Source organism: Erpetoichthys calabaricus, chromosome 8, assembly GCF_900747795.2.
Source record: "Erpetoichthys calabaricus chromosome 8, fErpCal1.3, whole genome shotgun sequence".
Lineage (NCBI taxonomy): Eukaryota > Metazoa > Chordata > Cladistia > Polypteriformes > Polypteridae > Erpetoichthys > Erpetoichthys calabaricus.
Window position 1 is genome coordinate 58,257,863 of NC_041401.2, and position 18,208 is coordinate 58,276,070.

Genomic DNA, 18,208 nt, shown 5'->3' on the forward strand with positions numbered 1-18,208 from the left:
ATTATTTATGTGACTTTTTATAGTAGAACATATGCTTTTGATATTAGGAACTTTGATTTTGGAATAGTTTTTGGGTTTGATATAAGATTAATTTGTCTTTCTGGTTATCGAACTAGTCTTGATTTATGACTACGCCTTTTTTCCAAGTCCTTTAATTAAAAAAATCGATTATCTCAGTATAATTAGGGCCATAGTTACCTGAAAGGACTATAAAAGACTCCTGAAACGAGTTGTGGCTTTAAAGCATTACAGGTTTATAGGGTCATTTTTGTCACAAGTACAAAATAGAGTGAAAACATTTCTGCATGTTTTATTGTGTTGTAGATTTTTTAAAAATACAAATCTGCCATTTTTTCCCATCAATCTACACTCAATAACCCTTAATGACAAAGAGAAAATATGTTTTCAGAAACATTTGAAAATTTACTAAAAATCAAAAACTAAAAAAACTCTTATTTAAATAAGTATTCAGACCCTTTGCTGTGGCACTCCAAATTTTGGTTATGTGCATCCTGTTTGCTGTAATGTAAGGATGACCATCTCAGTAGCACTTCATCGATCAGGTGATTATGGTAGAGTGGTTAGATGTAAGCCACTATTAATTAAAAGGCACATGACAGTTTAAAGGAATTTGACAGCATGAGGATTATGATTCCTTGGTCTAATGAGACAATAAATGAACACGTTCGGCAGAACTCCAAACACTAGGTCTGGCAAAGACCAAGGACTGCTCATCACCTTCCTTTTACAATCCATACAGTGAAGCATGGTGGTGGCAGCATCAACCTATAGGGGGGCTTTTCAATGGCAGGGACAGGGAGACTGGTTAGAATTGAGGGAAAGATGAATGCATCCAGATACAGAGAAGTCCTTGAAGAAACCCTACTCCATAGTGCATGTGACCTCAGATTGGGGCATTGGTTTACCTTTCAGCATGACAATGACCAGATTAATACAGCCAAGGCAGCTCTCAGACTGTACTTGACTGGACCAGCCAAAAGCCAGATTTAAGCCCCATAGAACATCTGTGGAGAGACATGAAGGTGGAATTTTGAAGAATGTCCCATTCAATCTAATGTAGTTTGAGAGGAACTGCCAGGAAGAATGGTATAAATCAATCACCCAAATGGAAGTGTGCAAAGATTAAAGAGACTTACCCAAGAATACTTCAAAGCTGTTAATTGTTGCTAATGGTGCTTTTACAAAATGCTGAATTATGTGTTTGAATCCTTATATTACATGAGAGATTTCAGTTTTTGATTTTTAATAAATATGCAAACCTTTCTGAATGTTTTAACTTGTCACTATGGTTAATTGAGTGTAGACTGATGGCCAAAATAGCATATTTAGCCATTTAAAATTAAATCTACAGCACTACATAGCGTGCAGAAAGAGAAGGGGTCTGAATATTTTTAAGGATATCAGTCCATCGTAGAGAACATTCACTTATACAGCCACACTCCCTTATTTCAGCCAATTAAAAGTCTCTATTTGGTCAAACACAAATCTTTCACTGAAATGTAGTTGGTCAAGTTTTAAGATAGATAGATAGATAGATAGATAGATAGATAGATAGATAGATAGATAGATAGATAGATAGATAGATAGATAGATAGATAGATAGATAGATAGATAGATATGTATTTGTCCCCAGGGGGAAATTTGTATTTTAAATAAACAAATATGTAGCATCTGTAAAAAGGCTGCTGACCAGATACTGTATTTATAAAAATAAGGAATTAGGAAGAGATAAAGAGCAAGTATTCCATGCAAACTTGGTATGCTGTGATGGTAATAACTTTATGAACTGATAGTTTTGGTAATCCTTTTTATATCATTACTTAATTAAAGACGTGAGGTAAGTGCAGCTCAAATAATTAAACTGACAAGTGCAATTTTATTGAACCAGCACCCTCTAGTGGATATTTAATGCAGTAGCTGATAGTCACAAATATGTAGGATTTCTTCTTTATTGCTCCACTCATTCATTTTAAGTGCCATTATAGCAAACAGTTTTAACATCGCAACTGAAGTTTACATGTATTGTAATAGTTTACTTATCCTGATTTATCAAGCAGTATCAGTTAAGTCACTGAGGGTATCTATTAGGTTTTACCTTGGATTTGCTTGCGTCTGATGAACAAGAAGCCTTTATATGAGAGCTTCTCCAAAACTAATGGTTGTCAGAACTTTAGTGGTAATTGAAGGTTATATGTAACAGTTCAATTTCATTATTATTATGCTGAAATCACAAAGTAATGTGTGTATTTTTCACAATTAATTAAGAGTTTTAGTGCCCTTTTTACACACTGTAAGAAAACCACCTACTTTTTGTCCTTAGAAATTTTATACTGTTCAGGGTTAGTGGAATATAAGAAGCTGCCTACAGATGGAACAGCCTAGATCACTCAGCTAAGCTGCAGATAGAGTTATTGCCACATAATAAAAATGCAGTTACTTTTTTTAAAAAAGTAAAATCAAAAATGTCTGTAGTATAGGTGTCTTTATCTACTGCCACAAAATGTACAAATGTGGTGGACATGGCAAAAGTGAAGTAGCCCCCTGCAGTCTGAGAATGATATAGTGCTGGGGCTCAACACAGTCTTCTGGGTTTGCATCAACAAAATGAAATCTTCCTGGGCCCTACAAGAATATTAAAGTACATTGAAGTACAATAATATTTACTGCACAATTTTATTAACATGGTATGATGATGTAGAGATTAACGCAGTTGGCTCACATTTCCTGGGTTCTTGGTTTGAATCCCAGCCCTAACACTCTCAGTTTCCATATATTTCTAATGCTTGTGTGGGTTTTTACACTGGGCACTCTGATTTTCCTCTTACATTCCCAAGACATGCTTATGTTATGAATTCACTTCTTTCTGAAAATTTCCTGAGTAGACAATTGTCTGCACATTAATTTTATAATTTTTATGTTTTGAACTTCAAGGATTCAGATTTTGATTTTTTTCTTGAAGATTTTTGTTTTACCAATGTCAGAATTATTTTTTTACCATTTATCATTACCATTTTACCAATTTTGTTTTTATTCCATGACACCATTTTGCTCAGCAGGGTCCACATTAGTAATGTATAACCATAACCCTAACGCTAACCCTAACCCTGTCACTCATATCTCTGTATCTGAGATTGTGGATAACTACTAAAAGACTTGCACTCTCAATTATACTGAATTTCGGTTGTTTTGAACTTGGCTCTCCTTCTGACTTTGATTTTGGCAATTTCCTTAACTAAGATGAATGATAGAATCAATCGAATGGTTTTTACCTTTGCTTTGGGCTTCATTGAAGTTAATTTTCCACTCCAGACTTCTTACCTTATGCCTAGTACCGCTAGAACAGGCTCCAGGCCTCAGCAACACTGAATTGGACTGTGTACGAATTTTGTGTTAGGTTATGCTATTAAGTTGTCATGCTCCCATCTGTCTTTGTTGAACATGTTGTAGTTAACATGCTAATATCTTACCGTGTCTTTGATCCTTCTTGCGTGAACTAAAACGTAAGTAGTAAGTGGACCAATTCTTATTATTTTCCTTTTTAATCACCCAGTAGTGTATTTAGTGTTTTAATAAGGTGTGTGTGTGTTAGACAGGTAGCCTTATTTTTTCCATATCTTATGCTTTATAATGAATTTAGGAAATCCTTTAGATAGGAGCGCAATAGACTTCAACTAAGTATAAAAGTCTCACATCGTCTGGGAAAAATAGAAGTAAAGTGTCCCTTCTCTTCACACCTGTTTTGTTCATGTCCTGAATTCGCACCTCTGGATCCCAGCAGTTTTCTTGAATTACACGGAACACTTTTCCATCTCTCATCATTTTGGCTTCTCCCTTTAAAAAAACAAAAAAAAAAAAAATAGGGATGCTAGTAATAGCAGGCAATTCAGCAGTTGTGTCCCAGTGATATTAAGAGAGCATAAGGCTTTTGTTTAATGGACATATCAGAGTGTTGTCCTCAGGATACTGACATCAGTCTTAGTAAGTGAAAACCACTCTTCTTGAGTTAATTTAACATTTCTTAATTCATTCGACATCTTTTGAATCCTTGGAGCTCTTTTAGGTTTATCATTAACGTGATTTGCTTCGTCAGAGCACATGGTTATATCTGGGTAGGCAGGCCTTCTGTATAGAGTATGCATGTTTCACATGGGGTAATTTTAGTTTGATCTCACATTTTTCACTTTTGATGTGCATGGCTTCCCTATGTAAAGATAGGACAATTTATGATAGGTTTGTTACCCTTAATAATATTGAATAGATTTGCAGGAATATTGCAAGGAAATTGATGCTGCTAGGGGGAGTTCCTCGGGTGTACCAGCAGAACTTGTAAGCTCCCCATACCATGGAATGTGACTGGGGAGGGCCACACTGTTTGTTTTCTTCAATAGTCCAGAGAGCCTAACTCTAAGTACCCTCTTCTGGCCTGGGGACATTAACAAGGGTAGTAAACCAATCATTACCTGTCCCATCTTCTCACTTTTTAGAGTACATGGTTTGCAATTGTTACTTTTGAGATGAGCTCTGATAGCCAAGAATGGAGTTAGGAGATAGATAACAGCCCCATATGTGGAACAATTCCAATGAAAACAAAAGGGATTTATTTATGAAATATTAATGGGTAACAATAAAAAAAAGTAGTTATAGAGAAAACAGAGTAAAATACGACAAGACACTAAACACCTTGATCTAATCCATGCTTCCCTACAATGGTTTAAGATCCCTTAATTCTAGGCGGGCTGGCTGGTTCATTTACCCACATCCCAATGCTGTTCTGTATGGAAGCTGTTAATATTTGTATTGATTAATATAATTTTATCCTTTGGATTAATGTTGTTAATTTTTATTGTTATACTGGTGATGTTTTGTATCAATATTTTGTTTGCCATTTCCTTGTGGGTGGTGCCATTCCGTGCATTATTTCTCACCACCATTTTGTGGCAGCTACGTTTGTTGCTGGTCAAATGTGCTGACATCATCTCTATTACCATAGCTTTGTTTAACAATTTTTAAAATTGTTTTCAAATATATTTTTGCAGAAGTTCAAAACATTTAGGAATTAAACATTATTATTGTTTTCATTAGACTTTTTGATTGGAACTTTTTTTTACCTTTATTGTTATGTTTTGAGAAATCCCATGTCGCCATTTTATTTTCATGGTCTGTGCTATTTTGTGGCTCTTGGTGTTCTTTGTTAGTTGGTTTGAATGGTTTTGATCCTATATTATTTTTGGCTAACAGTTTAATCTCCTGGTCCTTGTACTCAGCCCTAGTGGCCTTCCATATTCCACATTAGGCAGAACAATCACATTGCCACTGTAAAAGATGGTAGAACATTTGGTAAGCAATCTAAACTTTGGGAAATCTAAGGGAAGACCTACAAAATCTTTGTTTTTGAACACTGTGGAAAGCTAAGATTTAATTAGGGATTTTAGTTTGGTGTGGCCTTGTTTCTGGCATGACTCTGGAAGTTTGGTGGGATTTGTTACAATTTTTTATTTAGTTTGTGATTTTTTTTAAATTAATTTTGACATTGTGGGTTTTTTTATTGTAGGTTCCACAATGCTATGTTGAATATGTTATTTTTGATTATTGGGATCCTCTCTTTTCTGCATTGTTTACAGGAGAAACGACCTCCACTGCTACTCTGTGATGGTCAGAACTTGTAAAAGTTACCCCAAGGAAGGAGTTGCCTTTCCCTCCGTGATGGTGCTCCTGCTTGCATCCCTTTTACATAACTGGATTTAACATTTTACAGTCATGTATTGCTGTCAGTGAGCTGTGCATGTAAGAGATAGAATGGTCAAGCATCAGATACAGCTAAGGAGAAAAAAATCCTGTGATCAATCAAAATGAATTTTATTAAATACTGTTAATTCACAGTTAATGCACGTTGTACACCAAACAGATAACAAAAACAGAATCTGGATCAGTACAATTTGTTCAAGCATCCATTAGAAAATAAGTTGCAAGCATAGCCAATTTAATTTAAATGAGTAAAGGCATTTTTTAAGTGTGACTTGAATGCATGCACTGATAGAGTTTGAGGAACAGAGACTTAACTGTAAGGTGAATAGCAGAATGTCTTACTTTGCAGTGGTGGTGTAACTGGATCCATCCTTCATAACCATATCTCTGTGGAACAAAAAACCAAAGGTAAAATGATTAACATAAATTACATGATGTAACCATAAATAAACATTAGATAATTCTACTCAGTAGGTGTTGGATGTACTCATTTGTTTTCTTCTTTGATCATGCTGTTGTTTCTGCTACTACCTCACAAATCTAGATTCCTTGCACTCGGACCCTGCACAATGTCACTGTTAGTGTGGACTCTACGTCCCCCCAGTATTAGTGTGAATTTTCTTCTAGATACTCTGGAATTAAGAATTAATGCAAAAGTTAAGGATAGGTTCCAACATCCATGACCCACAGTTGGGTTATATTAGTGTGTTGTGATGAACAATAAGCCTACTGTATGTTGGTTCAGCTTCTTCCTTATAAGACAATACGCCAAAGTCCTAAGAGGTGAAATTCAGCCGTAACGCAGAGTCATGACAAGCAGAGGGGCAACTGAAACTGAAGAAGGAAGACAGCTTATGTTTCCAGATACGAACAAGGCAGACACTCTCAGGTCAGATATTGCACATTTTGGAGTTAAATGTTACCCAGCAATGATGAATGGGTGAGGCAGCAAGATTATGTTGGAGAAATAAGTGGGCAGGGAGGAAGGGAGATGTATAAGCCTATTGAAATGCACCAAAGAAAGATTGCTGGGCATTTTTTCTCTAGAGCCTAAAAACACCTGACATTGCAGTGTCTTGGCTTGGTACACCACCATGTCATGTTTCAAGGCAATGACTAACTGCCACTTAGCTTCAGAATAAAATGAAGTGTGTGGGAAATGGCCACCATTTTCACATATACCTTAGTTACTGTGTTTAAACTTATTCTTTGATTTTTCTTCTTTAAACCGAGAATGCTTTGTTTTTCAAAACTGCGTTAGCCTATTTTGTGTGGCACCAGTTTTTCACAGGGCAATTTCATTCATTTTACCAGACCAGTTTAAAGCTGCCAATTAACCTGATGAGCACTTTTGGGAATGCAATATGACAACCAGACAACCTGGAAGAAACCACACACAAACACAAGGAGATCTTGGAAATGCCACACAGACAGTGACTGGAGCAAAACCCCAACCCAATTTTCTGGAGCTGTGAGTAGGCAGCAGCACTACTCATTGTGCTGGTGTAATCTAGAAAAGCACTTAAAAATCTATCACAGATTGGGATCCTTGTATGTGAAGGCAATCTCTGAAATGAATCCAATACTCTTCATTATTGTAGAGACCAATAGTCAGATACAGTGTGAAATAAGAAACTCAGCTGTGGGTATAGAGTACACTTATCAGTTAAAGAAGCCATGCTTTGGGGTTTTGGATAGAAAGGTTCTTGCATGGAGCATTAGTTGAAAATCCTTCAAAAATTACAGAGGATAAAATAGAATGCCTCAGAATGGCTCCAAATCAAAAGAAATAATCCTTGGGTGGGGGTTTAGGAATGACTCAATATTGGAATTGATTATTGCTATTTGATTAAAGCCATCTGATATGAAAATCCAGTCACTTCGGGTAATGTTACCCATAATGTACGTAAGAGAAATATAAAAAACACTTTGAGCGGGTTTGGTGTTTGCATGACATTTACCATTAAATACAAACTCAATAAGTGGGGTGCCAGTGAGGTACAGTAATTACAGTTGTTACTTCATTGATTCAGCACACTGGGTTCAAACCCTACACATGGTTGTTTCTCTGTGCAGTTTGTATATTTCTTCCAGTCTATGTACTGTAGGTTTTCCTCAAACCAGATAGGTTTCTTTTGAAGTCCCAAATATGTAGATGTTAAGATAATTATGGTTCTAAATTGGATCTACATAAGCATGAGGGTAGGTGAGTGACTGAGTGGGCTTGATTATGAACAAGTGCCCTGTTCAGGGCTTTTTCCTACTTTGTGCCCAATGCTGCTAGAATAGGCTCTGTCCCTTGACATTTGTTGTGATGTGAGATTTTGCATATAAGTTGATAAATATTTTGTATGTCTTTATTTTTAACTTAGACAAAACTAAGTCAGGAAAGTTAATTTTACGACAGAGTTGGGGGAAGTGCTTGAAACAAATGCTTCTCTGCTAAAGTCTCTCTCTCACCCCCACAAGAAAGCCATGCTGCCTAAGTGCCAAACTTTACCTTAACAAATGATTTTGGGGGATGGCAGGTGTGAAGATGTTCTTTGCCCCATTGGTCTGAAGTATGGATGTTTGGAACTGGCTTGTATCAGAAGCCTTTAAGTACTATGACGTCCTATTGGCTCTAGGGGTTGGACAGAACATTTATAAATTTGCTCACTCCCTCACTCTCTCTCTGTCTTACCAACTGCTGAATGACCATCTCACATATCATGAACTGAAAAGGACACCACAATGAAGAATACAGCTCGGCAGCCATATTGAGACAGGCACGCGGCCTGTTCTGAAGAAAGCTGACCACAAATGATGCCTTAACTAGAGACATTTTAAGTAACTAACAAGTGTGTGTGCCGCCTGAAACTACACATCATCATTTATCAGGTTGTATTGTTGTGAATATTCAAATGTACTTTGCATATTGTTATTATTTATGACTATTACCAATAATACATTGTTTAAATTGTAACTTAACTCCTGCTTGTCTTTTACTACACCTAATTGCCTGAGGTTATAGATGAAGAAGGGAAGGTGGGGAGAAGTTATACGGTACAATACCTTATAAACAGTGGTAAGTTTGGGAGATCTGAGGCATTCTGACAAAGGCTACATATTAATAATATAATAGGGGAAAGCAGAGTAAAGTATTACTCTACCAAGACAAAACAACATTAAATTGGATTAAATGGGTATAAGAAGTGTATGCAGTTTATAAATAATTATTTATATAGCTGCCATATTTATATAGTTGAAGCCATCAATTTTTGGAATCCACCTTTTCTATTGTTGTGTCATGGGGGAGTCATAAGCATTGGGCATAATGCACATCCCAAGTCTACATACGATGGCAGTCCATTGTGCGGCATGCTTACTCACACTGGCCCACTTAAACTAACATGTATATCTTCTCAAAGTCCAGAGAATCTGGAGGACCAACAAGCAGCTATAGTTATACAATTGCCTAATTTAAATTAAATGTTTTGCCAATTAATAACAAAAAACATGCATTGGTTCTGGCCAAATTCAATAAACTGTTTTTACTGTGTAAACCATCATTTTTTCTGGGGAAATTATGATAATATTTAAGCAGGTGTGCCAAGTTTACTGGAGAATTAAATTAGTGTACCCACACTGGACTGGGTAAACTTCACATGCAAAAAATATGTGAAATATGATTTCCTTTTATAAGTTGTGCAAATAAGAAGCTGGCTGTAAGCTAAAAAGTAGGTGAGAATAGTTAGGTAACTAATGCCATTTCCTTTTACTACATATTAGTGCAGCGCTTAGCGCTGCTGCTTTGCGGATCCAATAACCTGGGCTTGAATGTATAGCCTGCTTTCATAAACTTGCCAATATCCATTTTGATGGAATGAAACTGTGTGAGTAAAACATCAAACTGTTAAGCGATATGAACCTGTTTCCAGAAAATGATGTACAGTCGGTCGCACGCTATGGTATATGTTGCTCATCTGAATGCACACACAATATTAGCTGGTGCGACCTTAAAGTACCTGGGGCCTAATGTATAACATCATGCATAGAATTCACACTAAAACATGGTGTACAGACAAAACTAGAAATTTGCTTACACACAAAATAATCCAGATGCATAAAACTGCATGTAAGCCAAGTTCCATGTACTTCTGCCAATAAACGTTAATTTCAATGTACGTGCATGCGCCTATAGCCCCATCCTGACTGCCCCCATATTTTCTCATATATGAATATATAAAACAATAGAAACACCCCCTTTTGTCTGCCGCTTTGTTAAAAGACAATGGTAAAAGCATGTATAAAAAAGAAGAATTTCACAGAATGCGAAGTAGAGTTCCTGCTCAGTGAAGTGGAGGCAAGGAAAAACATACGTTTTGGTGGCTTAGGCAGTGGTATGAGCAACAAAAGGAACTAGATGGAATGAGATTCAAAAGGTCAAGTTCAGAAAGTTGCACATTGCCTGAGTTGTAGCTCACCATCAGATGGAAATGTATTAGGACACAGAGAAAAGAAAAAAAGGTCAAAATATAGACTTTAATCTCAAAATTTCCTCTTTAATCTCGTAATTTATTTTGTCATTAAAGTAGAGCATTGTAAACTTCATCTTAAAATCAATGTTTAATTTACTAGAGTTTCTCAAATCCCATTGTAACTAAAGTAGCACATTAAATGCTTCGTATTCTATGTGTTCTATGTGTGTGAATAACTATGTGCTTCTTAAGCAGGCTTTCTCTTTCATAGACAGGAGCGTGCAGGCAGAGATTGCGCACAGAATATGTTACATTCATGATATTACACCTCTTTGAACATTTAAGAATACTAAGATGTATACGTGATATCATTTTCATGATGAAATGTATTAAAGCATGTATTAAACATGTCGGGACATAGTGGCACAGCAGTAGTAATGAGCTGGTGCCCCGATTGTTCTTGCCTCCCACAAGATACTTGCTGGAACGCTGAACGGAATAATTTATTGCAGCAGTACTGTCTCTGCCAAATATACCAACCCCAGTTCCTGTCCTTCTGTTTTCTTTTTCCACATTACCAATCACCACACAACAAGCTCTGCAATATAATGTAAAACCAGCTGTAAGCTTAGAATGCCAATTCTTAAAAAGTTTTATGGAATATTAAAAAGTCTTCGTTATACATGTTTAATTATTCCATCCATCCAGGGTCACGCCAATCCCAGCAAGCATCAAGCGTGAGGCAGAAACAATCACTGGACGGGGCACCAGCTCATCACTAGTACTATGCCACCACACCCCCACATGTTTAATTATTAAGAGTATACATTATTTAAATGAAGTTAACAAGTTTATATGTAAAATGTAATATACATACTTTAATGGATTTCATCATAAAAATTATATCAAGCATGCATCCTATTATTCTAACAGCACACAGCTCCAAAAGAATAGCTCTTGGAAATCTAAATCAACTGAGAAGCCAGTCATCATCATCTATAAATACGCACTCTCTTCTATTGAACTGAATTGAATTCCTTTATTATCATTGTATCGTACAATGTGATTCAGTATGCAAATCCTCCATAAATTTATTTTCCTATGAAATTATAAAATAACAATAACAATAATACAATACAAAAAATGAAAAATATACAATATGAACGCATAAGCACAATAAACATGTACATATTGTGCAGATGGTGCAAATGGTTCATAAATTGGCTTAGGTTGTTACAGTTGTAATGCAAGTTTACAGGAAGGTAATTGTAATTATAAGTATAAACAGTTCTACTGGGAGCACTTGATGGGCTGATTGATTGTTTGAAGATTTTGCCAGATTGGAGAAGTTCAAATAGACTGTGGCATGGCTGAGTGGAATCCATGTAGATGCTGGTGGCTTTCTGGAGACAGGGTGTACTATAAACATCCTCCAGGCCTGTAAGCTGTATCCTGATAATCCTCTCTGCTCTCGACACAACCCACTGAACAGTTTTCCTATCAGCTGCTGAACACCGGTGATTCCACACACAGATACAATGGGTTAAAATACTCTGAGTGGAGCACTGAGAGTAACAACACTAAAGCAGCTATGGTATTTGGAATAGTTTGGTCATTCAGTGCACTATTATATTGTTATAGAATGATTACAATCAAGTGAATTAAATTTGTACATGATATACAGTGCCGGATTAACCAATAGGCACATGTAGCATATGCTACGGGCCCCGCAATTTCGGGGGCCCCCAAATGGTGGACCCAATATTTAATGAAAAAGTGTAGCATTGAAAAACTGGTCTTTAAAAATATTATCTTTACGTTTTTAAACTGTAAATTTCTTACACAACAAAACTTTAGGGGCCCAACACATAAAATTCACATAAATATTATAAGATTCTTATTATAATCGAGATTAAAATAATTATTTAGTCCGGTTTGAACTGTCCAGAATCTAAACTTCAGATGATGCAGACCAAAAGGGCCCCCAAATTTGAAATGTGCTACGGGCCCCCAAAGCTCTTAATCCGGCCCTGATGATATATAATTAATTTTGGTATATTTGATAAAGCCTGAATCATGGATGTGAATATGAGAAAGAAGAGAAACGATACAGAAACAGTAGCACTGCTCTGTTGCTGAGTGCCGCCATTTTGCAATACCAAGCAGAAAAGTGCATATGCCTGGTCTGAGGTTGCTGTGAAAATGTAAGTGGCTTTACGCAAAGTTTAGCTTTTATACATCTCAAAGTGAACATGGGAACGGGCGTACGGATCACAAGAAAATAAGTTGTATGCACCAAATTGTTTCCCAAAAAAAAAAAAAAAACACTAAGTATATGTGTGCAAACTGATAACTGTAAACACAAAGCATGTACCTAAACCATCCAGCACTCATTTAATAAATAAAAGCCCACCTATTTGCTTTTTAGAACACCGCGATTTAAGAGATGTAAGTGATGTCAAATTGACCCACCATAGCCTTACTAAAGTCGTAATTAAGTAGCCCTGAAGTGCACTTTTGTAATTTTTTGGTCTAACCTTATCCCGTACATACCTGAAAGCATGATAGGGGGCGCTATTGAAAGAGTATTGTGTTATTATTGTGATTTATATGAGTAGTGTGGTGTGTAGAGTGCTTTGTGCACGTGATAACAAAATAAATAGTTGTTATACTTTTACATCGTGTTTGGAGTGGTACCTGAGGGTCCAAGAGGTGGACAAAGGGCTTATCTGCTACAATATATATATAGTGGTGAGCAGCTGGGGGCGGTACCCAGCTGGGATGCCCGGAAGAACCGAAGGAAGGATTACGCCTCCTCCGGACCACAAGGGGGTGACCGCCCTGGTGGCTATAGGGACCACGGGAAAGGAGCATGGAAGCTCAACCGTATAGGGGCCTGTGGTTGCCGCCAGGGGGCGCCCAGATGCCTGAAGAGCCCTGGCCCTCAGCACTTCCGTCACACCAGGGAGTGCCGGCAGAAGCTCATTGGGAGGCACCTAGAGCACGTCCGGGTGAATATAAAAGGGGCTGCCTCCCTCCATTCGATGGCTGGAGTCGGGTGGAAGAGGACAGAGCTCGGAGGAGAGGAGTGGAGGCGGTCAAGAAGAGAGAAAGGCATAGAGAAGAGGCCTAGACTTGAGGGTGATTGGTGCTGGGGCACTGGTTTGTGTGCACTGTAAATATGACAAATAGGAATAAATGTGTGTTGGTTGTTGAACCTTCAGTGTCTGCCTGTCTGTGTCCGGGCCAGCTTCCACAATATAGATAGATAGATAGATAGATAGATAGATAGATAGATAGATAGATAGATAGATAGATAGATAGATAGATAGATAGATAGATAGATAGATAGATAGATAGATAGATACTTTATTAATCCCAAGGGGAAAGTCACATAAGCAGCATATATATCAATGGCGGGCCGTCAGGGCCTGCAAGGCCTTCTCTGCTGGCCTAAAAAAATATCTGAATCACAAACTGATGTTAATTATATTTTGTCCATGAATACTTATTAAATAATTCCAAATAGTCTGTCCGCTTCCTTTCATAGCTTTTCCGATGGTTGTGCTGCGCCTGCTTCCAGACATGAATTTTCATATTAAAGCATTTAACCAATCACATTTCAGCCATCATTTGTTGCCAGGTAGGGTCAAAGTCAAAGAAGTCTGCCCAGAGGCCTTCACAATCCGTTCTGCAGGCCCTCTAACACAAAATAAATGTCGATTAAACTGTTGCTTTAACCATTCAGATTTTGAGTTGGTTTCACTAGGGCCCTCTAGCAGGGACTTTTATTAGTTGTCAGTTATAATCGTCAACATTAAAAGAAATAAACATTTGAAATACATCAGTCAGTGTATAATGAATAAATCTAATATATAAGTTTCATTTTTTGAATGGAATTACTGAAATAAATCAACTTTGTCATGATATTCTAATTTTATGACCAGCACCTGTATATATATATATATATATATATATATATATATATATATATATATATATATACAGTTACCCACGTGCACATGGGAGGCAGCTGAAGGGCTTGAATGAGAGTAATTCCGAACCAGACCAGGAAATGGCAGAGTGCACTGACTCTTTTTCTCATTTTTCTGCAAACCGTTCACGGGAAATTCCGCCTGGCCCTGATGACGTCAATTCTGGTTCCGACCCCTTAGGCGTCACTTCCTGGTCCGAGCCTATGGACAAAGACCCTACCAGTTCCGGCCCCTCTGATGTCACTTCCAGGCCAGAGCCTATGGATGAAGACCCTTCCGGTTCCGGCCCCTTTGAGGTCACTTCCTATACTGGCCTTTAACAGCCACCGCTTTTCCTCTATCCCCTCAGTTCTGTTCGGGACACTGATCTGTACACTTCAGTCCATCAATTTGTTCAATATTGCAGCCAGGAGATAATATACAGGTGGCTGCCCCAAACCTTGCTATGGCTCTTTGTTGAGTTTGTAACAGTATATATGCACACTATACTTTACTTATTCTTTATATGGGTGATAGGATAAATCTTGCTGAACAATGCAGTGAACAGTCCAGTTTTAAATGTTTAACGGTACTGACTAACATTGTGCTGATGTCTACTGCTCAATTCATCCTGTTGATATTTTCTGGTGTTCTTGCAGTTCTCACTGGTCTAACAAACATGTCCTTCACACTACCAGTAGATTGATATTTGAGCTACTTTAAAATACTGTGACAAGAAGGAATTCTTCCTCACCAAGGCATGTTACACTTAATACAAAATCCTTTTGGCACCTCATTTGCAAATTCAGACTGAATGTATGCCGTAAAGATGAACACATAACTAGGGATCAACCAGGGATGACCACTGAAACTTAGTATAAAACACTGCCATGGTACAATATATATCTTCACTCTATTGACTCACCCCTCCTTAAACCTTGAGAATAACATCTGCTATTTTCATTTCGACATTTCAAACTTGTGCTGCAGTCCCTTCATCTCTCAAGCTCATCTTTTTACAGGTGCCTTTGCTTTCAGTCTTTTAAGTTTGTTTAACTGGTTGTTAAATGGGAGGTGGCAATGCTTATATTTTAGTGCCACAGAAATGACAGCTCTCTGTAATGTGTCAATGGCATAGTCTCACGTGTTACACTGCTGCAAGCAGTACTATAGATAGCGGGTGGCTTATCACTCGATACTGAATTTGTGCTTGGACAACTTGGCTAATTTGACCACAAAATTATGTGGCGACCCATCACGATCCATAGTGTAACAAACACTGCTGTGAACGACTTACAACCCATATCTACTGTGGAGTCATATCTGCTTTCAGATATCACTTTCTCAAAGTGTTTCTCCAACAGAAAAAACATTTGCCAAGTTTCTTTATGACATAGTGAAATTGGATGTAAACTAAAATGACTTTTGAGCAGGTGGTTTATTTGAACTATCGCAGGCGTTGGGGCTGTGCAAAATAAAAGTCTTTGAAGAATTACTTTCCATTGGATCGATTCTAAAGTGCAGCGCAAAAGGCACATTCGAGGCAGCCACATCTTTGATGCGATTGCTTCTGTAATCGATGACTTACATACTTCATAATTTTGGATTATATGAAAACTGCAACCAGTGTGGAATACCTCCATCGATTTCTAAGGTGTCTTCTTATGATACAAGACACCCACCTCCTCTAGTGCTTCTGTCAAAAGACTTCTCAGTTATGGAAGTTCTGGGTTCAGCTCACACCAAAGAAAATCATCTTTCAAATTTTCATTTTTATTTTGAGATATAAACAGTCTTCACATGTTTCAAAGAATAAATAAGTACACATAAAAATACTGGTTCTTTAATGGCACTTTATGGTTCTTTACTGGATCGTGTGGTTCCTTGTTGAACCACTGCTTGACCATTTCATTCTGGGATGGGTTCTTTGTATATGAAGTTGGTTCTTTGTGCTTTGAAAAACTTTCTAATACGTGAAAACAACTGAAATCTTTAATGTCTGGTAGGGTACCTAGGATGACACAATCAGATTAAGAAAACCTGGACTTGGCCTGTGTTATTGTGTAAAGCAAGTGTCCTTTTAAAATTAGGAACCCCTTAGCATTTCACAAATCCACTACCATCTCATTATGGCTATTTACTGTATGGAGCCTACTAGAGAACTAAATAAATTAACGTTATTTCTGGAACCTTCATATTGATGGGTCTTTTAGTAACCAAAATGGATCCCCTATGGCATCGCTCTGAAGAACCACACTGGCACCTTTATTTTTAAGAGTGTAGGTCCCTGATATTTTGGGAAATTTGACCTAATATTTTTTTCTTTCTTTTTTTACTTTTGTTGACTATATTGGTAAAACTTAATTTGGTTGCCAAAATTAAGAAACCTGTCACATAACTTTGAAAAGTTCACAATTACATAGTATAGTAACAGTGCCAATTTTAACTTAATTGTATAAAAATGAGGGCGCTATTGTATGAAGAAGCTCAGCAGTGCTCATTTAAGACCAGTAATGAAAAATATTAGCCTTTTATTTATTTATTGCCTTGTTATGATTATATGGAAAATAGATATAATTGCTAATGTGTGCTTGTCTGTGAGAGCACATTCAATTCCAGATGTGTCCACAAATATACTGTATTATTTTAAAGGAGTTGCTTGCTGAATAGTTTTGGGAAGTATCAAAAGTAATGTCATATGTAATATAATGCACTACTTAAAAGTAATGTTTTGAATACTTATTATTACTTGTTTAAAAGTAACATGTAATATTTAATATACTACTAATTAAAAATAACCCACCTGACCCTATCATACATTAAATATTTTTGTTTTGTCCACACCTTTTCAAAGTCCAAAGTCCAAATTTCATATGCAATGAACCCTTCCCAGAATTAAATGGCTCTTTGGTTCAATGAGGAACCCCACTACCCAGTTAACTGCCATTAAAGGTGTAGTTTTTTAAGAGGGTGGAAAGGCTTTAATCAACCTGCTGACAATCAGGCTGGACAGAATCCTGCCTTGTGCCCATTGCTGCTGGGCTAGACTCGAGCTCCTGTACAAAAGGGGAAAGGAAAGACGTGTTAGTATAGAGCTTAAACTATAAAATGTCCTGGAATACTCAACAATCACGAAAAGTCAACAGATGTAGGTTGTGAAAGTGCTAGGTGCTGGTAAACAACTCTTCCAGTACTGTTAAACTGATTGAATCTGAACTACTCAGCGCTTACTGTAGCTTAATCTTTACCTAAAGACAAAGCGGTTTCTAATCAGCACCGCCTGTCCCCTCCCCTGGGCAAACGGCTCAAGGTCTCCTTTCCTACATTAATTTTTAATCTGGAGTTAAACAGATAAAGACATCTCTGCCTCACTCTCGTTGTTTGTACAGAATTATTAGGAAAACACAAGCTGATTTTTAACGTGTATTTACAAAACTACGTATTCTTTATTTCATGAATTACAGTCGCTCTTAATAACAATAAACTATTTTAAAACATAACTTAAGAAAAAATGTGACAGTAAGCCTCTTGATATTTGAATCTTCCGTACTCGCGGACTGGTTAGTGCCTTGTGCCCAGTGCTGCTTGAGATGGACCCCGACTTCTCCGCGGCTCGAAAGGATCGTGTGGGTTATGAACGAAAGAACAACTGAATGAATGAATGAATAAACGTTTTAGAGAAAGGTTAGCTGAATTATGATCACGACAAGTGAAGGCAGCGCTGGCGAAGCTACTGTGTCTGGAAAACTCAGTGACCTGCGTGCTGCAGGTCCCTTCATGTGCGGCTCTTTTACTTGACAGTTCTAAACGGCCCTTCTTGTATTCTGGCAATTGAAAAGTGGTCTCGGAAAAAAGTAAACACGTGCGTTTAATATTGTAATTGTGTAATAAGTAAATAAAGCAACGTAGTCTCCATTGTCACTTCGTGTTTAATCTTGTGGCGCCTTTTATAATATGTATCGCCAAAAAGCGCACACTGTGTTAAGCATTCAACTCAGTGACTTTCTC

The 18,208-nt window shown here is 37.3% G+C and overlaps 1 protein-coding gene across 1 annotated transcript in view; it reads right to left on the reverse strand.

The window, feature by feature from the left end:
• Window positions 1-18,208, reverse strand: part of acmsd (aminocarboxymuconate semialdehyde decarboxylase) — a 48,844-nt gene that overhangs the window by 29,953 nt on the left and 683 nt on the right. The window contains exons 2-3 of the mRNA XM_028806555.2: window positions 6,109-6,153; window positions 3,756-3,852 (exon numbers count right to left, since the gene is read on the reverse strand). Coding sequence (XP_028662388.2) covers window positions 3,756-3,852; window positions 6,109-6,153 — 142 coding nt within the window. The remainder of the gene's footprint in view (window positions 1-3,755; window positions 3,853-6,108; window positions 6,154-18,208) is intronic.